This window comes from Hypanus sabinus, chromosome 14 (assembly GCF_030144855.1).
Source record: "Hypanus sabinus isolate sHypSab1 chromosome 14, sHypSab1.hap1, whole genome shotgun sequence".
NCBI classification, from domain to species: domain Eukaryota; kingdom Metazoa; phylum Chordata; class Chondrichthyes; order Myliobatiformes; family Dasyatidae; genus Hypanus; species Hypanus sabinus.
Window position 1 is genome coordinate 64,222,159 of NC_082719.1, and position 23,734 is coordinate 64,245,892.

General features: G+C 39.8%; 1 protein-coding gene across 2 annotated transcripts in view; it reads right to left on the reverse strand.

The window, feature by feature from the left end:
• ipo11 (importin 11) overlaps positions 1 to 23,734 on the reverse strand; it is a 414,929-nt gene that overhangs the window by 92,561 nt on the left and 298,634 nt on the right. Inside the window, exon 30 of one of the 2 annotated variants that reach the window (XM_059989330.1) lies at positions 6,187 to 6,271. The exons of the other annotated variant lie outside the window; for it this stretch is intronic. Coding sequence (XP_059845313.1) covers positions 6,187 to 6,271 — 85 coding nt within the window. The remainder of the gene's footprint in view (positions 1 to 6,186; positions 6,272 to 23,734) is intronic. 2 annotated transcript variants of the gene reach the window in all.

The window sequence follows — 23,734 nt, forward strand, 5'->3', positions numbered from 1 at the left end:
CACAAAGTTTACAATATTCAAGGCACTATCTTGCTTAGGTTACTTCAACAACTCCCAAGCCTTTGAGCCCTACAAGCAAGAAGAATAAGTATTTAAAATTCATGAGCACACCATCATAAACCCAAGAGTTTCTGCAGATGCTGGACAGCCCTGTTACGCATTGTATCTCTAAAATAAAATGAAATAAAATAAATAAATTGTGAGCAGCACCTACAAAAAGCTGGAGAAACTTAGCAAGTCAGGCAGCATCAATGGAGTTGATGTTTTGGGCCAAGAGCCCTAATCAGTGTTCTACTGTGTGTTCATATATCCTACTGCTATCATGAAGAGTTCACGATGCCGTGTCACTTTGTCACTATTATTTTCTATCAGTCACCTTATCTATCAATACATACAATCAGCTGACGTATATAATCTTATGTATATACAGTCACACTCAAACAGTTACTTGTACATTGTGTTTTCTAGCATTGCTTTTATACTTATATTTATTGTTTTTATTTGGTTTATTTATGCTCCATTGGATCCGGATTAACAATCAGTTCATTCGCCTTTACACCTGTGTACTGAAGAATAACAGTAAAAATTCTGGAATCTTGAATTCAGACTGGAAAAGAAGGGGACAGAAGCCAGAACTGTTTGTTTACCTCCATAGATGCTGCCTGACTTGCTGAGTGTCTATATTTTGTGCATTGTCCCTGAGTACACAACCAACTGTGCACACCTTTCCAAGCTACATACTGACTTAGAAATATAATTCTGATCCTTCACTGCCAGTGTGTCAAAATCCTGGAATTCTCAGCTGTACAACATCATTGGATTATTCTCCTCTGAAGGACTGCATCTGTTTAAGAAGATGGCTCACACCATCTTCTCATGGGCAATAAATTATGACCATGTCAACAATGCCTACATTCAAAAAAAAATTAATCTTTTTTTTAGCTCATAGGTCAACTTGCCTGGAGGATACTTTTAAAATATTTTCTGCATGAGTAAGAAAAAAATTTCAAGCAGCACAATCTAATTGGTTTTTGACAGGTTAATCATGTATGATGTTGCCATTAATTGCTGCTCGAATTTGAAAGTGCAGAAAAAATATTGGAAAACCGTTCAGAAATGCAATCAGTACTGTGTCAATTCATCACCATTTGAAACTGGGCTATTTGTGATAAAACACTGTGGCTGGTGTATTCAAATGCAAATGTGATCTTTGAACTTTTACACACAGAACCAATGTCCTGGTATAAATCAAAGATGAAATAATACATTTTAAAAATGACTTGTGATATTTATACCTTAAGATATTTTTGTCAATTTTCTCTGTAATAACAGCTTTCTAGTGAAAAGTACAATTTAGTGGAAACAGTGAACGCAAAGTTGCCAATACTTGTTTTTTTCCTGTTCTGTATTTTCCAGGATCAGAGTCCCTGGCCACTTAGTTAAATAGCTCATGTTACTGCAGTACAGCCAATGCAGCAGTAAAGATGCATGTTTAATCCTGACCTTGGATGCTATCAGTGTAAAATTTACACCTTCTTCCTGTGATTGCTTGAGTTTCCTCTTTGTGGTACTCCTGTATTCTTCCATATCAAAAACACAGGTTGGTTGTTAACTAGCTATTGCAAATTGCTCCTACTATACAGGTGAGTGACAGAATCTGGAGAGAGGTGATGTGAATGTGGGGAGAATTTTTCAAAAAGTGTAAATGGGTTGTTAACAGTTGGTTAGACTTGGTGGGCAGAAAGAGATGTCTCTGTACTACATATTTTTATGACTCCATTGCAATATTTATTTTCACCCCAATACGTAGCTAAGCAATAGCAACACCCTAGATCTGCCAAGAATTTTCCACACTATCTAAAATATAATAGATGCTGTTTCTTTTTGGCAAGCGGAAGGAACAGATGAGGAACCAACAAGCTTTTTATCTGGTGTAAAATACTGATCATTGTTAATGGTGTCACTGTATACTTATTCACTTTCCTTGACAATAAAATAATAATAGACACCCTTCACTTTCTTTTTAAATGCCACCTAATAAAACCTCAAATCAAAACAAAAAAACAAAAACACTCAGCAGGTTAGCAACATCAGTGGAAAGATAAACATAGTTAACTTTCCAGGCGGAAGACCGATCTTAGCAACACCTGGTCTGTGGTTTTCAGCACTTTCTGTGTTCATTTCAGATTTGCAGTTTTTCTATTTTTATTTACGATTTACAAACTTATGTGCACTTTCTGGAACAAGTTTCCTTTAAATATTATTTTACTTGTTCTGCTGGCTGGCCCTGAAGTTTAAAACACAGGAAAGCTGGACACACTCAAGCTTTTTATTTCTTCACAAGATTGAAGGAGGCCATTAGGCCCATTAAGTCTATGTTAGCACTCAGAGAGATTCAATCAATCCTACTCATTTCCCTGCATCTCATAGTTCTATGTATGCACACTAGCTCCCACCTCCAACTGATTCTTTTGCTACGCATCTCCATTAGGGGTAACTTTATAATTAAACTAAACACTAACATGTGCTAAGATCTGGAACCAGTGGATGAAACCCACACAGTTACAAGGAGAATGTGCAAACTCCACAATGACACTAGCAAAGGTAAAAAAAACAAAGCCAGGTGACAAAAGCTCTGAGGTATCTGCACTCTGCAACATGACTATTCCAGTAAAAATTTCTGAGGCTATTTGCATTATTTATGTAGGTTAGGAGCTTGTTTAAAAAACCCTCAATTACTGATCTCTGTCTCTATCCAATGTCATAATCTTAACCACTTCAAACCAAAATCCATGGAGTTGATGAAAAAACAATTTTTGTAGTATTTGCACTGTCATAAGTGAATTAGCATTGAGTAAAATCCAGCTAATAGATTGCTTTAATAAATTTCAAAGGATGATAAAATAGATACTTTTATGCATTACTCAAGCGTTTTATCCCTGTACAATCAAATTGATAGCCCAGTTAATGATATTATTGGGAATTGCTAGCTGGTCAAAAAGCAACAGTAATGTACCATTACTAAAGTAGTACTTTTCTCATGAGTACAAAATAAGACATCATTCCCTTACTGAGATCTTGTTAAGATTTTATGCTGACGTTGCATGAATATTCTTAAAAAGTTTTGTGACAGAAGCTAGGATTCCATGAGTTTTTGTTATAGCTTTATTAACATGAAATTATGTCCTTAATATGCTGTTGACATACAATTTAAAATCCCTTCCTCAACACTATTCCATTTCCATATGAATGTAAGTATCTTATATTAAAAAAATTAAATGGAAAACTTCTCATATTTAATTCTGAATCTGACATCCAATCAAAATCCTTTTACAACTCATTCATAAGACACAGGAGCAGAATAAGGCCATTTAGCCCACTGGGATCATCGCTGATCTATTTTCCCTCTTAACCCCAATCTCCTGTGTTCTCCCCATAACCTTTGACGGCCTATCAACCTCCATTTTAAATATACTTAAAGACTTAGCCTTCACAGCTGTCTGTGACAATGAATTCCAAAGATGCATCACTGTCAAAAGAAATACCCTCTCGTTTCTGTTCTAAAGAATCTTCCTTCTAAGCCTGAGGCTCTGCCCCTTGGCCTGAGACACTCGCACACTTGGAAACATATTTGTTACCATATACAACCCTGAGATTCATTTTCTTGTAGATATACTCAATGAATCCATAATAGAATAATAACCATAAAAGAATCAATGAAAGACTGCACCAACTAGGTCTTCAACAAGTGTGCAAATACAAAAAGAAAGAAATAATAATAATAGCCATCAAGAATATGGGATGAAGAGCCCTTGAAAGTGAGTTCATAGGCTATGGGAACATTTTAGTGCCGGGGAAAGTGAAGTTGAATGAAGTTATCCCCTTTGATTCAATAGCCTGATGGTTGATGGTTAATAATTGCTCCTGAAGCTGGTGGTGAGAGTCCTGAGGCTCCTGGGAGGCAGCAGCGCGAAGAGAGCATGACCTCAGTGATGGGGGTCCCTGATAACAGATGCTGCTTTCCTGTGACAACCCTTTGTGTTGATGCTTTTAATAGCGGGCAGGGCTTTCCCTTTGATGGACTGGGTCGTATCCACTAGCTTTTGTAGGTTTTTCTATTCAAGAGCATTGGTGTTTCCATTTCACTCCATCAGTCCAGGGGTCTAGGTATTTCAATATTCGATAGATTACAATGAAATTTCTCCCCTCATTCTTCTGAACTCTATTTGGCACCCAAATATGCACAAATGCAAACATTGCCTTCATGTCATAGCTTAACTTGTTAGTATAGGCTGACAAGTTAGTTTAGTCAAGTTCAAGCTTAATTGTCATTTAGCCATTCACGTGTATTCAACTAAATGAAGCAATTTTCTTCCGGATTAGGGTGCAGATCACAGTCAGATGCTGCACACACAGCTACAATCACAAAATAGTATTAGCAAAAATCCTGAATGACATGGCCTGAAGATCAACGGTGCACAAGATGTTGTCCTGGAGCTATCCTTCTGCAAAAACAAGCAAGTTCATCTCACACTAAGTCAGGTGCAGTTGAGGGGAATCCAGTTCATCTTCCATGGAGTGAACACTGGAGAACAGCACCAATGGGAGAACCAGCCTGCAGAGGCCAGCCCCCAGCCCAGAATATTCCAGCATGCCCACCACACTTCTGTTCTCTCCCACTCTGCCTTATGCACATCCTCCCTGAGTGGTTGTAGTATGTGACTCCGTGCATGAGGGCTTGATCGGTACAACAGTGGAGGCCATGCAGCTCCCACGCCATCACTCTCGTCAATTAACTGATCTTGCAGTATTGTGTATTACCAATGTCCAACAGGGGTCTTCCAATCAAAAGAAAAATGTGTAAGACAGACCTTGCACCATCTGTTGAACTTGGAGAGGCCGCTATGACCAAGAGGGTCACCATCTTACCGAAAGTCATCACAGGGATGAACAATTACCCCTAACCTGAACATTTCACACTTCTCTATGACATAAAACGAGGCAGTATAACGTATCAAGCCAATGCTAGTTTTTAAAGAACATGTCCCTCAAATCCTTCTTCCACTTATTTCCATATAACTTATTCTCCCACATATGCCCATAATCAATGCCTGATCCTCCTTCCAACCACTTTACTGAGAGCAAGTAACAATGTAAAGTCAATTTGACAACTAGCATATCTTCATGACATGGAAGAAATCAGGAGATCCCACAGGAAACCCATACTCAGCATGTCATGACTGCTAGTGAGTTATTGGGGCTCCTGCAAGCAGATAGCTTCAGAGCTTCCCAAAGTATTTTTTTTAAACATTTGCACAGGCAACTTCTATTTTGGATAGGATTGGATACATTTTAAAATCATTGCCAAGTGAATATAATACTACTTGGGCATTCATTATCTCATGACTTTGTTACTGATTGCAATTTGCCAGGTACAGTTCTTTGTTTCAGAAAGTTGGACTGGCTATGAGCCAAATCACAAATAAATAGTATTTTCATTAGCCACCTGCCATTTAAGTTTGTTAATGAAAGTAAAGTCAACACAAAAGTGAAACATTGCTCTATAATTCAATTGCTGAAATCCATCCATAAATCTAGCCTATTATTAGAAAGATGATTTCTCTAATTAGTTGTATTATTTGAAATAGACAACCAAACAAATTTGCTGTCACGCTTCTACCTTTGGCTTGTCTTAATCTGAGCCTCAAAAAGTACAAAAGTATGATCCAGCATCAATATATAGCTTGAGTAAAATCACACTGATGCTGTGAAAAGGCTTAAATTACAAAAAAAAACTTTGATGGATTAAAATGTTATCGTGCAAATGGTTGAATGGCAGAATCCAGAAATGTCTCACCTGCAATCTGTGGAGAGTTAAGTGTGTTAGGCCTTTTAGCAAACAGAGATTTAAGTTACATACAAAGTCTTCATTTTCTCCAAGGCATTTATTGGGTAACTAAAACCCAAACGGACAAGGTGGTTCAGTAATGATAGGCCCATGGAGCACAAGAGTCACAAATTCATATCAGATATCAGATTAGGGTGGGGAAAATCAGTAAGAGAACAGTATAAAGAAATATAGCATCTTGTTGGCTTGATGTTGTTTTATTATGTTACCCTTTGCATCCCTCAGTCACTACTGCAGCAAACAACGCAATTTCCATGACAGAGTGTATGGTATCTTACCAGCTTTTTCCTCTTGTCTTGTTCAGTTGGGGGTTCTTCATCTTCACTTACTTTCTGCTCCTCAAAATGCGAGATCACCATACAGCTATTTTAAGGAATTAACACAAGTCCTTAACAATGCTGTTGAAGTTCCAGTTTTCAGAAAAATAATTATATTTAATAACAGGTATATAATTACACAAGTAAAATCCAACAAACCAGGTATGAATAAAGGATACATATCTTAATGCATCTGAGTATAATTCTATTTTCTTTAGAACAGCTTAATTAAAATGGGCCCCTCATGACAAAATAAAACAGCAATGTTTTTGAACAGTTTCAAAGTTTATAGCCTTGATGTATGAATGAAAGTAATTTTTGAGTGTACTTTGCAACATTCTGGGTCACTGTAGCCTTGTTTATCCCGAACTTGTCCCATTTATATCAATGCAAGATAACATAATTTGTATCAATGGAAGGCAGGATTATCTGATTTCCTGAGCAATGCTACTTTTCTGACTTTACTAGCAGCTGAGATGGTTTGGGCAAAATATGGAGAAACCAGGTTAAATTGGATTCCTGCTCACAATTATGTATGCTGAGGTGTTCAATACAGTGATGATGCTACAATGGTCCAAGGAACACAGACCATTGGTAGACAAGCAGCATTACAAGGATATGCACAATCACACAAGGAAATATTTTCATTATTTTGCTTTACACTATAAAGCTTTACAACACACATTCAGAAATTTGAGGACTGGATTTAATATATTGCTGATTACGTAAAAGAATTTGTAAAATTGGAAAAAAATTGGATTGAATAACTAAACAGGCTTAGTTCTAGTCATTGTGTTTTCAGAATAAACCTAGAGAGAAAAATTAATAACGAATCAATGAGAAGCTTTGTATGATATTAAATATTTTTTTGAGTGGATAAACATTAATTACTTACATCTCTTAATACTACCATCAAGGAGGTGGTATAGGAGCTTGAAGAAGCAGACTTAATGATTCATAAGGAGGTTTTCCCCTTCTGCCATCAGATTTCAGTATGGTCCATGAAAACTACCTTGTGTTTCCTTCTTTTTGCACTGTTTTATTCTGTAATTTATAGTAATTTTATGTCTTTGCACTGTATTTCTGCTCCAAAATAATATATATCATGTCATATGAGACAATGATAATAAACGTGATTTTGATTCAAATGCACAAGGCATTATCAATTATTTTCTTCAGCTGCAAAGTGAGATCCAAACACAAGCAAATAATGAATTTTTCACTGGCAATCTATTATTCACCAACTTCATTTAAACACTGCAGTAACCTGTAGACTCATAAAAATGTCATTTCATGAACAAAGATAAATGAAGGATACACAGAACTGGGAAGAAAGAGGTGTTTAACAGCTCTAAAGGGCATTTATCAGAACTAAGCTGTTTTGGCTTACTTCTCTTTGGCCAAAAAGAACCTTAGACAACTTGCAAAAACAAAATGTAGCACAGAGTTACAGACTAGAATTCACAATAACCTTTGTAGATTGAAAAGAAAGATTTTTAAAAATGTATAGTATATTGTCTAAAAACATTTTGAGTCAGGTGCACAATTCTGGACTCCAACTTAGAAAAGGAGACAAAGATACAATCTTACTGGAGATCTTCGAGGATAAAGTGAGTGCAGTGGATAGAGGGGAACAGATGAACATTATGTACTTGGATTTCCAAAAGGCATTTGATAAGGTGTCACATAAAAGACATCCATAAGATAAGGATGCATAGAGCTGGGGTGATGTATTAGCATGGATAGAGGACTGGTTAACTACTAAAAAGCAGAGAGTTGGGATACATGTGTATTACTCTGGTAATCAGTAGTGAGTGGTGTACCGAAGGGGTCTATGATAGGCCGACAACTGTTCACTATATACATTAACAATCTGGAAGAGGGGCTGAGTGTAGTGTATCAAAGTTTGCTGATGATACTAAATTGAGTGGAAAAGCTAATTGTGCAGAAGAAACAGAGAGATACAGGTAGATTAAGTGAGTGGGCAAGGGTCTGGCAGTCTTGCAATGTTGATAACTGCAAGGTCATTAACTTTGGAAGGGAAAATGGAAGAGCAGGTTATTATTTAAATGGTAAAAAAAACTGCAGCATGCTGCTGGGCAGAGCGACTTGGGAGACCTTGTGCATGAATCACAAAAGGTTAGTTTGCAGGTGCAGCAGGCTATCAAGAAGGCAAATGGGATGTTGGTCTTCATTGCTAGAGGGTCTGAATTTAAGAGCAGGGAGGTCATGCTGCAATTGCACAGGGTATTGGTGAGGCAACTGGAGTACTGTGAGCAATTCTGGTCTCCCTACTTGAGGAAGGATATACTGGCTTTGGAGGCGGTGCAGAGGAGGTTCACCAAGTTGATTCCAGAGATGAAGCATTTAGACAATGAGGAGAGCTTGAGTTATCTGGGACTGTACTCACTGGAGTTCAGAAGAATGAGAGACCTTACAGAAACATATAAAATTATGAAAGGAATAGATAAGATAGAGACAGGAAAGTTGTTTCTACTGATAGGTGAGACTAGAACTAGGGGACATAGTTTCAAGATTAAGGGGAGATTTAGGGCGGAAATGAGGAGCAACCCCTTTTCCCAGAGGTTGATGAATCTGTGGAATTCTCTACCCAATGAAGCAGTACTTCAGCAAATATACTTAAGACAAGGTTGCATTGGTAGGGGAATTAAGGGTTATCGGGAAAAGGCAGGTAGGTGGCGATGAGTCCATGGCCAGATCACCCATGACCACATTAAATGGAGGAGCAGGTGTGATGGGCCAGATGGCCTACTCCTGCTCTTACATATGTTATGTTCAGAAATGAATCTAGTGCCCTTCTCTGCAGAAAGTCATTTAGAAGAGAGTTCAATGGGAGCAGAAATAGAGTAATTATTCCAATGTGTTAGGTAGTGACAAAGAAAAAGAATGACATTAATAATCTAGTAAGGAACGTTCAAGCAAGGTGTAGAAATAAGTAAGCTGCTCATCACTTTGAACAAGGCAAATTTACATCCTGCATTACTCTCAATAATCTTTCAGTCTTTCCTTAACAAGAAGTCACCCAACTTCTCAAAAGATGTCTTAAGACTATTTTTACTACTCTTTTAGGAAGTGTGGCTCACAACTCCTAAATGTAAAACCTCATTTTGCCTCATTTCTATTTTAAATAGACATTATTTCTGAACAGTGACCCTCAAAAGTAAGCATTTGCCTTCCATCCACCTGGTAAAGACCCTACAGAATTTTATATATTATACCTCTTCTTACTGTTCTAAATATCAATGGATACAAGTTTAGCTTATCCAACTGTTTGTCATAAAACCAACTTATTCCTGGCATTAGCTTAGTAACTATCTCTGAATTATTCCCATCATTATATTGGAAACCAGCACTGTTTTCACTGCCCTCTGCAAATAAAGCATAGTCTTCCTACTTCTGGATTCAATTCCACTTGCAATAAAATATATTGTTACTTTTCCTAATTTACTAGATTTTGAAATGAACCAGATTACCCAGATACCTCTTTATCTGAGTTTAAGAATCTCTCACCATTTAGCTAATATGCTTCTATTTTAATTTTTTTGCAATACAAGTTCACATTTTCTAAACATTATGCACATCAAGCCCTTACTTAATTGCATTATAAGTATTTAATCAAGTTGGTGAATTCCCGACATTATAAATTCCTCATGTAAAGTATGCTAAATGGAAGAGAGTAGCACAAATAGCTGAGGCAGTTAACATGGATGCAGTTAAAAAGAAAATAGGTAAAAATAAATGGGAATAAAGATTATTAGGGTAACTTTACAGGGTTAGGTGAAAAAGTATGCATGGAAACTTGTATGGAAACTAGACCATTAAAATCATTTGTTAATGAATGGCATGCTTCAAACAACATAAACAAAAGTGTCTAGCCTACTTCATCAATCAAAAACTCATAGGCAATTCCCAAACACAATTTACCTTTATTTAATTTGTCCCTTGAAGCATAATCTTTATCAACTATATACAGAATCCTACACATTCTTAATCCCTTGAATGAAATTTCTCCTTGCCTGATTCCTAATTGACCAATGCCTAGTTCCAGAACTATAAATAATTAACTAATGCTCCTTTAAATCACATTTTAATCTCTGTACCCTAAGGAGAATGCCACCAGTTATCTGCATAGTACTTCAATCGTGAGAGCTGGCTGGTAGATTACTTCTAGACCTTCTTCCAGACCTTGACATTTTTCTGAAAATGCAAGGGAGTAATCTGAATAGAATACTCCAATAAAGCACAAAAGACCTTTGAAAAGATTCAGTATAATTTTTGTTCTTGCATTAATGTTCTCTATCAATAAAGCTAAGAAATACACTTGCCATTTTAACTATTTCCAACATGCTCACCAACCTTTAATAATTTTTGAATACACACGTGCTATGCTTCTTTCCTACTAATCCATTAAAATATTAACTTTTATTTTAGTTTCTTCTTATTTTATCAAAATGCACACCTTCAAATTACATGTATTAAATTTCACCAATCTGCTTATGTCTCCCTCAAAATTGTTCCTATCCTCATAGTTTAGCATACAGTAACTTGAAAATATATTCAGCCTCCAGCCTTTTGTTCACATATATTACAACCAGAGATTTTGATCAATTTAACTGAGAATTTTTATTTGTGAATTACATGTTCCTTTTTCTCCCCGCAGTACAGTCCCCAAAACAGGGTAAATTGAAAAACAGGAAAAAATAAAAATCTAAAACAATACATGAAATTTTGCTCAGTATTTAGTTGAACCAACTCTCACGGTTATTAAAACCAGTGGACCTTTTGGATAAGCCTCTATTAGTTTTGCACAATGTGATGGAGCAAGATTTGCCCATTTCTCCCTGCAAAACTGCCTCCAGGGCGCCTGGGGCGACTTAAGTAGCAGTAGTACTCTCAATGAATACGACTAAATATTCTTGTTTCAGCCTGATACTGCTAAAAAGCACAACTGCTTCCAAGGTCAGTACTGTACAGCCAACAAAGATGTCTTAATACATTTAAATGAACCATCGCTGCTTAAAACTGGTGGAAACAACTCTGATTGTGGATGAAAGTGCCCACAGAGGACGCATGGCTGTAGATTAGGCTTATAAGTGCATTTAAGAAAACAGTTTTAATCACCCAATACCAACTATCTTGCTGGCAAACGTGCAGTCTCTGGTGAATAAAATTGATGATCTCAGAGCTAGGGTGCTGAATCAGAGGGGCATTAGGACTGCGCGTGTCCTTTGTTTCACAAAATCCTGGTTAACCCCTTCCATATCGGATGCAGCATTTCAGATCGATGAGTTTACTATATCGGTTCATGATAGAGCTATACAGTCTCTCAAAAGCAGAGGTGGAGGAGTATGCCTCATGATCAACTCTTCTCGGTGCACAAATATATCAGTGTTGTCCCAATTCTGCTCACCAGACCTGGAATATCTAGCAGTTAAGTGCTGTCCCTTTAACCTACAATGGGAGATCTTTGGGGTCAATGTAGCAGTGTACATTCCATCTCAGACTGAGATCTCAGATCTCTGAAGGTCAATCAACCTTCAGAGATCTGAGCAATGGGGGTCAACATTTATTCGTTATCTATCTATTTATCCATCCATCCATTTATTTATTTATTTATTTATTTCCTTTTTTTTCCCCTATGTATTTGCACAGTTTGTAGTCTTTTGCACACTGTTTGCAGTCTTTCATTGATTCTTTTACAGTTATTGGGTTTATGGAGTATGCCCAATTGAAGATGAATCTCAGGGTTGTATATGGTGACAATTCAGATTCCGATTCAGTTTATTGTCATTTAGAAACCACGAATGCAATGCAGTTAAAAAATGAGACAACGTTCCCCCAAAATGATATCACAAAAGCATATGACAAAACAGACTACACCAGAAAATCCACATAACGTTTGGCAATCCCCAATCCAGAGTCTGGAGAGGCTGCTGCGTTTTAATATCGTACTACCATCTTAGCATGTTCCCTGGAAAGGAGCTCCAAATCCACCAGACAAAACAAGACCAAAAACTAAAGCTACAAATGGAATGTTGGCCTTTGTTACAAGGGGAATTGAGTACAAGAGTAAGGATGTCCTTTTGCATTTGTACAGGGCACTGGTGAGACCACACCTGGAATATTGTGTACAGTTTTGGTCTCCAGGTTTGAGGAAGGACATTCTGGCAATTGAGGAAGTGCAGCGTAGATTCACTAGGTTGATTCCTGGGATGGCAGGGCTGTCTTACGCAGAGAGATTGGAGAGATTGGGCTTGTACACACTGGAATTGAGGAGATTGAGAGGGGATCTGATTGAAACGTTTAAGATAATTAAAGGATTTGATAGGATTGAGGCAGGAAATATGTTCCAGATGTTGGGAGAGTCCAGTACCAGAGGGCATGGATTGAGAATAAGAGGTCAGTTATTTAAAACAAAGTTGAGGAAGAACTTCTTCTCCCAGAGAGTTGTGGAGGTGTGGAATACACTGCCTCGGAAGATGGTGGAGGCCAATTCTCTGGATGCTTTCAAGAAGGAGCTAGATAGATATCTGATGGATAGGGGAATCAAGGGATATGGGGACAAGGCAGGGACTGGGTATTGATAGTGAATGATCAGCCATGATCTCAGAATGGCGGTGCAGACTCGAGGGGCCGAATGGTCTACTTCTGCACCTATTGTCTATAACATGCATGAAACAACGCATCCTAATGCCTTCAGCATTCTTTTGGGAGATATTAACCAGGACAGTCAGAAAAAATCACTAAGCAATTACCATCAACAGATCACTTGTAATACTAGAGGAAACAACACACTGGGCCATTACTACACCACTATCAAGAATGTCTACCATTCTATTCCACACCCTTACTTCGGGAAGTCTGATCACCTGGCTGTACTTCTACTCCCTGAGTGCAGACAGAGACTGAAGACTGCAGCACCAGTAGTGAGGACCAAGAAGGTATGGATAAGGGAAGCACAGGAGCACCTACAGGACTGCTCTGAATCGATGGACTGCACCGTATTCAGGAATTCATCCTCGAACCTGAATAAGTATGCTGCAGTTGTTACTGACCATTAAAACCTGCGTGGATGAATCTGTGCCTACAAAGACTTACTGTACATTCCCAAGCCAAAAGCAACAACCTGGCAATCAACGTCAGTAAGACGAAAGAGCTGATTGTGGATTTCAGGAAGGATAAGATGAAAGAACCCATACCAATCCTGATAGAGGGATCAGAAGTGGAGAGAGTGAGCAGTTTCAAGTTCCTTGGTGTCAAGATCGCGTGTCTGAACATTTCAATGCAGTTATAAAGAAGGCAAGACAGTGACTATACTTCATTAGGAGTTTGAAGAGATTTGGTATGTCACCAAATACACTCAAAAACTTCTATAGATGTACAATGGAGAGCACTCCGACACACTGCATCACTGGCTGGTATGGGGGTGAGCTACTGCACAGGACTGAAAGAAGCTGCAGAAAGTTGTAAATTTAGTCAGCTCCAACTTGGGTACTAGCCTACAAAATACCCAGGACATCTTCAAGGAGCGGTGCCTCAGAAAGGCAACTTCCATTATTGACTTCCAGCACCCAGGGCAGGCCCTTTTCTCATTATTACCATCAGGCAGAAGGTACAGAAGCCTAAAGGCACACACTCAGCAATTCAGGAATGGCTTCCTCCCCTCTGCCATCCGATTCCTAAATGGACATTGAAGCCTTAAACAGTACCTCACCTTTTTGTAATATATAGCAGTTCCGTTTTTTTGCATGGTATTTTAATCTATTCAATATATGTGATTTACTTACTTTTTTTTCCTTTTCCATATTATGTATTGCATTGAACTGCTGCTGCTAAGTTAACAAATTTCACATCACATGCTGGTGATAATAAACCTGATTCTGATGTTATTTGGAGAGTAGTGGTGGAGAGAGGACAGCTTCTTCCCTTCTGCTGTTCGATTCCTAAATGGACAGTGAATCTTTGGACACTACCTCAATTTTTAAAAAATACATAGTACTTCTGCCTTTGCACGTTTTAAAAAATCTATTCAATATATGCAATTGATTTACTTATTTATTATTATTATTTTATTTTTCCTTTCTCTGCTTGATTAGGTATTGTATTGAACTGCTGCTGCTAAGCTAACAAATTTCATGTCACAGGCCGGTGATAATAAACTTGATTCTGATTCTGATCTGAGGTCTTGCCCCAGAGATGTTCGAATGGGAAGGTCAGGACTCTGACTGGAGCACACAAGGACACAAGACCATAAGATCTAGGAGTAGAAATAAGCCATTTGGCCCATCGAGTCTGTTCTGCCATTTCATCATGGCTGATCCAATCTATTTTCTTCATTTGAAGCCACTCCATGGTTGCTCTAACACTATGGTTGTTCTCCTGCTGAAAGATAAACCTTCTTCCCAATTTAAGCTTTCTGGCAGAGGCTGTAAGGTTTTTATCCATGATCTTTCTGTATTTAGTATCATTTATCTTCGCATCAATCCTAACCAGATTTTCAGTCTCTGCTGCTGAAAAGCATCCTCTTAGCACGATGCTTCACCATACTTTACAGTCCGGATGTTGTTACCTGGGTGATGCACGATATTAGATTGACACCACTCATTTCACTCAAAAAAAAGTATATGCTTGCCTGTAGAGATATTACAAAGCATCACTTAGAAGATTCTGTAAAGTTGTGGAAGAAGGTCTTGTGATCGGATGAGATTAAATTGCAACATCCTGGCCTCAACACTAAGCAGTTAATGTATGTTACCCAACCAAACATCTCTGACAAGGCCTCACAATTGCTGTCCACTGCCGGCCCCAACTAACCTGGCAGAGCTTGAGTAATTTTGCAATGAGGAATGGGAAAATCTTACTCCATCAAGTTGTGCAAAGCTAATAGAGACTCATTCAAAAAGACGCCTGGCAGTAGAAGCAGTGAGAGACAGTTAAAACTAAGTATTGAACCGGGGGTGGGGGTGAAATGCGCTGACATTACAGTTTCTTAATTTTTACGTTTCTCATATTTTACAATTTTCCCTTTTATGGGCTCTACTGTGGAAAAACTGAGAATGTGATTCACAAATAAAAATTCTTTGGTTGTGACATTCATTTATGTGAAAAAAGGGTTGGGGCTGAATACCTTTTCACCTTTCTGCCTTAATTTCAGTACAATAAGGGCAGGATTAAGTATGAAATTAGGAGAGGACACTAACACAACAGTTAGCGCTACTGTCTCACAATTCCTGAGACCTAGACATGATCTTCCATGCCGTCTCTGTGTGGAGTCTCAACATTCCCTGTATGGCTTTTCTAAACTCCAGTTTCCTCCCACGTCCCAAAGTCATACTGGTAGATAATGGCAACTGTACTTTACCCTTTAGCATTGATTAATAGCAAAAGGAGTAAGAAAAAAAAATGATGAGCATGGGCCAACGACAGAATAAGTTGCTGTGTTCAGGGAAATAAGAAGAGAAGTAATGAGACTGATGGAATTACTCCCCTGTATGACCATAACACCATAAGATATAGAAGGAGAATTAAGTCTGCTCAACCATTTCATCATGGTTGATCCATTTCTCCATTAGCACCAATCTCCTGCCTTCTCCCTGTAACCCTTCATGCTCTGACTAATCAAAAACCTATCAACCTCTGCTTTAAATATACCCAGTGAATTGGCCTGCACAGCCATCTGTGGCAATAATTGCCACAGATTCACCACTGTCCGACTAAGGAAATTCCTCCTCAACTCTGTTCTAAATGGATGGCCCTCTATTCTGAGGCTGTACCCTCACTCCATCACTATTCTCCCCACTTCTACTCTATCAAGGTCTTTCAACATTCAATAGGTTTCAATGAGATCCCTCATCTTTGTTCTGAATTCTGCTGAGTACAGGTCCAGAGCCAATCTTCATATAACCTGCTTATTCCTTGAAGCATTCTCATGAACCTCTTCTGAACTTTCTCCAATGTCAGCACATCTTTTCTTAGATAAGGGGCTCAAAACAATGTGAATATTCTAGGCGCTCTATGAAGCCTCAATATTACATTCTTGCTTTTATATTCTAGCCCTCTTGAAATGAATGTTAACAATGTATTTGTCTTCCTAAATACTGACTCAACCTGTAAATTAACCTTTAGGTTAGGAAATCCTGCAGGAGAACACAGAAATCTAGTTTGTTAGCTCCTCGGATTTTTGAATTTTCTCTCCATTTAGACAATAGTTTACCTTTTTACTTCTTCTACCAAAGTGCAAGACCATACACTTCCTGACACTATATTCCATCTGCCACTTCTTAGCTCATTCTTCTAATCTGTCCAAGTCTTTCTGCACCCTCTCTGCTTCCTCAATATTACTTTCCCCTCCACCTATCTTCATAACATCTGCAAACATGGTTACAAAGCTATCAATTCCATCATCCAAATCAATGACATACAATGTAAAAAAAAGTGGTTCCAATCGGAAAAGGCTCCCTTTATTCCCATTCTTTACTTCCTGCTAATCAGCCAATGCGCTATCCATGCTAGTATCTTTCCTATAATACTATGGGCTCTTATCTTGTTTAGCAGCCTCAGGTGCGGTACCTTGTCCAATGCATTTTGAAAATCCAAGTGCACAATATCTATCAATTCTCCTTTGTCTATCCTCTTTGGTATTTCAGAATCAGAAACAAGTTTAATATCACCACCAACATAATGTTGTGAAATCTGTTACCTTTGTGGCAGCAGTACAATGCAACACATAATAATAGAGAAAACAATGGCTGTGAGTTACAATAAGTATATATAGTTAAATTTAAAAAGTAGTGTGCAAAAACAATTAAAAGTAATAAAGTAGTGAGGTAGTGTTTAGGTGTTCAATGTCCATTCAGAAATCAGATGATAATGGAAAGAAGCTGTTGGTGAATCACTGAGTGTGTGCCTTCAGGTTTCTGTACTTCCTTCTTGATGGTAGCAATAAGGAGAGGGTATGATCTAAGTGATGGGAGTCCTGAATGATGGAGACCGCATTTTTGAGGTATCGCTCCTTGAAGATGTCCTGAATACTACAGATGTCCTGAATACTACAGAGGCTATCGCCCATGAAGGAGCTGACTAATTTTCCACTCTGCAGCTTACTTCAATCCTGTGCAGTAGCCTCCCCCCACCCCTCCATATCAGACAGTGATGCAGCCGGATAGAATGCCGTCCACAGTATAACAGTAGAAATTGGCAAGTGTTTTTGGAGACATACCAAAACTCCTCAAACTCCTAATGAAATATAGCCATTGTTGAGTCTTCTTTATAGCTGCATCAATATGTTATGTCCAGGTTAGGTCCTCAGAGATACTGACACCAGGAACTTGAAATTGCTTACTCTTTCCACTTCTGGTCCAGGATTGACGTGTGTTTCTTTGACTTAACCTTTCTGAAGTCCACAATCAGTTCTTTGCTCTTACCGATGTCAAGTGCAAGGTTGTTGCAGTGGACACCACTTGACTATCAAGCTCCTGTGTGCCCTCTCATTTGCCAACAATGGCTGTATTGCCAGCAATCTTATAGATGGAATTTGAGCTGTATCTAGCCACACATGGGTGTAGAGAGAGTAGCGAAGTGGGTGAAGAACACATCCGTCAGGTGCGTCAGTGTTGATTGTCAGCAAGGTGGAGATGTTATTTCCAATCTATATAGATTGTGCTCTTGCAGTTTGGAAATTGAGGATCCAGTTGCAGAGGGAGGAACACTGGCCCAAGTTCTGGAGTTTTTCTATGAAAACTGTAGGAATGATCATGTTAAATGTTGAGCTGCAGTCAATAAAAGGCATCTTGACATTGGTATTTGTACTCTCCAGGTGACCCAAGGCTGCATCGAGAGACAATGAGATTGTATTGACCTTAGACCTATTGTGCTGATAGGCAAATTGCAATGGGTCCATGTCCATGCTGAGGAAGGAATTGATTCTAACCATAACCAACATCTCAAAGCTCTTCATCACCACAGATGTGAGTGCTACTGGATGATAGTTATTATGGCAGCTCACCCTTCTCTTCTTGGGCATTGGATAATTGTTGCCTTTTTGAAGCAAGTTGAAATTTCCAACTGTAGCAACGAGAGATTGAAAATGTCTTTGAACACCCCCACTAGTTGGCTGACACAGGTTTTCATAGCCTGACCAGGTACACCATTGGGACTGGCTTTGGACTATTTTATTACGTGCCTTCAAGTACCCTAAAACCACATCCTTAACAATCAACTCCAACATCTTCTCATCTACCGAGGTCAGACTAAATGGCTTATAATTTCCTTTCTTCTTCCTTTAACAGTGGAGTGAGATTTGTATTTCCTTGTCCTCCAGAACCACGCTGGAATTAGGTAAGTGGGTGACTGTCAGAGAAGGGATGGAAAGAGCCCAGATAGTAGAGAACACCCCCCCCTCAGTAATTGCTCTCTCGTTTTGGATGCTGTTGAGGGGGGTGGCCTGATAGAGAACAACCACGGCAATTGGAGTCTCTGGCAACAAGCCTGGTTTCGTGGTACAGAAGGGAGAGAAGAAGATGAGGAATGTGGTAGTCGTAGGGGATTCCATAGTGAGGGGTACAGACAGGAGGTGCTGTCAGCCTGATAGAGATATGCACATGGTGTGTTGCCTCCCAGGTGTTCGGGTGTGGGATGTCTCGGATCGAGTGCAGAGTATTCTCACGGGAGAAGGTGGACAGCCAGAAGTCTTGGTACACATTGGTACCAATGACATAGGGATACCAATGAAAAAGGGAGGAGGTCCTGAAGAGAGAATTCAGGGAGTTGGGTAGGAAGCCGAAAAGTAGGACCTCCAGAGTAGTAATCTCAGAATTGTGCTAATGAGCACAAGAATAGCATGATCAGGCGTATTAATGCATGGCTGACAGACTGGTGTAGGGGGCAGGGCTTGTGGTACCTGGATCATTGGGGCCTCTTCTGGGGGAGTTATGACCTGCACAAAAAGGATGGGTTACACCTGAACCCAAAGGGGTCCAATATCTTAGAAGGCAGGTTTAATAGAGCTGTTCGGGAAGGTTTAAACTAATTGGGCAGGGAGATGGGAACTGGAGTAATAAGGCTGAGGAAGGGGAAAACAAAAATAAATCAAAGACTCTAAACTGAACTGATGGACAATGAAAGAAGAGAGAGTCGACTGTAAAGCCAACCCATAGAGAAAACTGATAGGTCTACTTAGCACAAAGAGAGACCAATCAGGATGCTCCCTCTCTGTCTGTCTGTCTGTCACTCTCTCTTTCCCTCTCGCTCCCTTTCAAAAAAAATGATTTCCAGGATATTGCATATAATTTGCAGGCGTCAGGGAGCTGCTATCAATATGCAGGAGACTCCCAGAACTTCCGGGAGAGGTGAGATGTCTGTGTTGTGCAATGATCTGGAGGTGTTAAGAGAGCTTAAGGTTAAGGAACCCTCAGTGATCACAATATGATCAAAAGCAAACACGAGGAAATCTGCAGATGCTGGAAATTCAAACAACAACACACACAAAATGCTGGTGGAACACAGCAGGCCAGGCAGCATCTATAAGGAGAAGCAGTGTCGACGTTTTGGGCCAAGACCCTTCATCAGGACTAACTGAAAGGAAAGATAGTAAGAGATTTGAAAGTAGGAGGGGGAGGGGAAAATGTGAAGTGATAGGAGAAGACCGGAGGGGGCGGGATGAAGCTAGAGCCGGAAAGGTGATTGGCAAAAGGGATGCAGAGTTAGAGAAGTAAAAGGATCACTGGATGGGAGGCCTAGGGCAGGGGTCGGCAACCCGCGGCTCTGGAGCCGCATGCGACTCTTTCATCTCTGTGCTGCGGCTCCCCGTGGTTTGTTAGTTTTTGAAATGTAATTCGAAATTTGAAGATTATGGTGATCTTGTACAATCTAAAAACGTTGTGGAGACCCCATTTCCTGGCACATCTGAACCGGCTCACAATTAGCCACCGTTCCGGCTAAGGGAGATAGCCTACGGGGGTTTGTGAGAACGTGTCTTTTGGAGCATCCGCGCCCACGGGGACGGGTTGAGGGAGGCTTTAAATCAAGGCTGTTTAGTTTGAATAAAGTTACCTTTGACTGCAGTGTCTTTATTTTAGCGCTGCGTGTAGCGCTACACCGTTACGTGTTTTTATCGCTATTAATATACATTACCACTGCCTGACACCTGCCAGTGCGCGCTTTCTTTTAATTCTTCGATCCAAGGTAGGCTACCTATGGAGTAACCTTCAACCCAACGTCTTTTGTTCAGAGTTCAAAATGTTTTTGTTGCATGCAGAAATGTAATTTCGTTTTCTCTGCAGGAATTCATCAATTTCATAAATGCAACACATTATAGTTTGTTTATACATAGCATAAAGGTAAAAAAAACCGTTGTATGCAGTGTTATTTCATTTTAAATGTCAAATGGGTTTTGTGGCTCCCAGTGTTTTCTTTTCTGTGGGAAATGGGTCCATATTGGCTCTTTCAGTGGTAAACGTTGCCGACCCCTGGCCTAGGGAGAAAGAAAGGGAGAGGGGAGCACCAGAGGGAGATGCAGAACAGGCAGAGTGATGGGCAGAAAGAGAGAAAACAAAAGGAGGGGGAAGAAAAACTAAATATATCAGGGATGGGTAAGAAGGGGAGGAGGGGCATTAACGGAAGTTAGAGAAGTCAATGTTCATGCCATCAGGTTGGAGGCTACTCAGCCGGTATATAAGGTGCTATTCCGCCAACCTGAGTGTGGCTTCATCTTGACAGTAGAGGAGGCCAATGGATAGACATTGAGGACAGGGTGAAAGTTAGAGGCAAAATTAATGGTCAACGAGCTCAGCATGCATGCAGGAGGCAGCGCCAAAGCAGTCGTCAATGTAGCAAAGGAAAAGAGAGGGACAGATACCCGAACAGGCTCGGAACATGGACTGTTCCACAAAGCCAACAAAAGGCAGTCATAACTGGGACCCATGTGGGTGCCCATGGCTGCACCTTTGGTTTGGAGGAAGTAGGAGGAGCCAAAGGAGAAATTATTGAGAGTAAGAACTAATTCCGCTAGACAGAGGAGAGTGGTGGTAGAGGGGAATTGGTTAGGTCTGGAATCCAATATGATCGAGTTCACTTTGAAATTTGAGAAGGAGAAACTAAATTCCAATGTGTCGGTATTTCAGTGGAATAAAGAAAATTACAATGGCATGAGAGGGGACCTGGCCAAGGTTGACTGGAAAGGGGCATTAGCAGGAAGGACAGCAGAGCAGCAATTGATGGAGTTTCTGCGAAAAATGAGGGAAGTGCAAGACAGATATATTCCAAGTAAGAAGAAATTTTCAAATAGAAGAACACTACCGTGGCTGACAAGTGAAGTCAGAGCCAAAGTAAAAGAAAAAGAGAGGGCACACAAGGAAGCCAAAGCTAATGGGAAGATAGAGGATTGGGAAGCTTTTAAAAACTTGCAGATGGAAACTAAGGAGGTCATTAGGAAGGAAAAGATGAATTATGAAAGGAAGCTGGTGACTAATATCAGATACTACAAGCATTTTTAAGTATATAAAGGGAAAAAGAGAGCTGAGGGTAAATATAGGAGCAATAGAAAATGACACTGGAGATATTGTAATGAGAGATACAGAGATAGCTGAGGAACTGAATTGATTTTGCATCAGTCTTCACAGTGGAAGACACCTGCAGTATACCAGACATTCAATAGTGTCAGGGAAGAAGTATGCGTAGTGAAAATTACTACCGAGAAGGTGCTCAGGAAGCTTAATGGTCTGAGGGTGGATAAATCTCTTGGACCCGATGGAATGCACCCTTGGGTTCTGAAAGAAAGTAGCTGGAGAGATTGTGGAGGCATTAACAATGATCTTTCAAGAACCGATAGATTCTGGCATTGTACCGGATGACTGGAAAACTGCAAATGTTACTTCACTATTTAAGAAGGGTGGGAGGCAGCTGAAAGGAAACTATAGACCTGTGAACTTGACATCAGTGGTTGGGAAGTTGTTGGCATTGTTAGGGATGAGATTATGGAGTATCTGGAGGCACATGACAAGATAGGCCAAAGCCAGCATGGTTTCCTGAAAGGAAAATCCTACCTGACTAACCTACTGCAATTTTTTGAGGAAATTACAAGCAGGGTAGACAAATGAGATGTAGTAGGTGTGGTGTATTTGGATTTTCAGAAGGCCTTTGACAAGGTGCCGCACATGGCACTGCTTAACAAGATCTCATGGAATTACAGGGGAGTTATTAGCATGGGTGGAGCATTAGCTGATCGGCAGAAAATAGAGTGGGAATAAAGGGATCCTATTCTGGCTGGCTGCTAGTTACCAGTGGAGTTCCACAGGGGTCGGTGTTGGGACCGCTGCATTTTATGATCTATGTCAATGATTTAGACCACGTTATTAAGGGACGTGTCTAAATTTGCTGTTGATACAAAGATCAGTGGTGGAGCTGGTAGTGTTGAGGAAACAGAGAGCCTGCAGAGAGACTTAAATAGTTTAGGGGAATGGGCAAAAAAGTGGCAAATGAAATACAATTTTGGAAAGTGTATGGTCATGCACTTCAGTGGAAGAAATAAATGGGCAGACTATTATTTAGATAGAGAGAGAATTCACAATGCAGAGATACAAAGGGACTTGGGAGTCCTTGTGTAGGATATCCTAAAGGTTAACCTCCAGGTTGAATCAGTGGTGAAGAAGGCAAGTGCAATGGCGGCATTTATTTCTAGAGGCATAAAATATAAGAGCAGGGATGTGATGTTGAGGCTCTATAAGGCACTTATGAGACCATACTTAGTATCGTGTGCAGTTTTGGGCTCCTTATTTTAGAAAGGATATACTGACATTGGAGTGTGATCGGAGAAGATTCGCAAGAATGATTCCAGGAACAAAAGGTTTACTGTATGAAGAATGTCTGGCAACTCTTGAGCTGTATTCCCTAGAGGTCAGGAAAATGAGGGGGTAACTCATAGAAACATTCTGAATGTTGAAAGGACTGAACAGATTATATATGGCAAAGTTACTTCCCATGGTAGGGGATTCTAGGACAAAAAGGCACGACTTCAGCATTGAAGGGTGTCCATTTAGAACTGAGATGTGAAGAAATTACTTAGTCAGAGGGTGGTAAATCTATGGAATTTGTTGCCACGAGTGGCTGTGGAGGCCAAGTTATTGGGTGCATTTAAGGCATCGATCGATAGGTTCTTGATTAGCCAGGGCATCAAAGGGAATGGGGAGAAGGTAGGGGAGTGGGGATGACTGCAAGAATTGAATCAGCCCATGATTGAATGGCGGAGCAGACTCAATGGGCCGAATGGCCTACTTCTGCTCCTATATCTTATAGAATCTATCGATTCTTTAAAGATCACTACAATTGCCTCCCCAATCTGTTCAGCAGTGTGTTGGTATCAATTCAATGGAGTTAATTGCCTCCATATGTACTAGAAGTGACCTATCAGGTTCTGAGCTGCTGGAGGTAATGGCCCTGATTTTTTTGAAATGGCCCTGCCATTCATTTTCGTTCAAAGATAGATAAATATTGG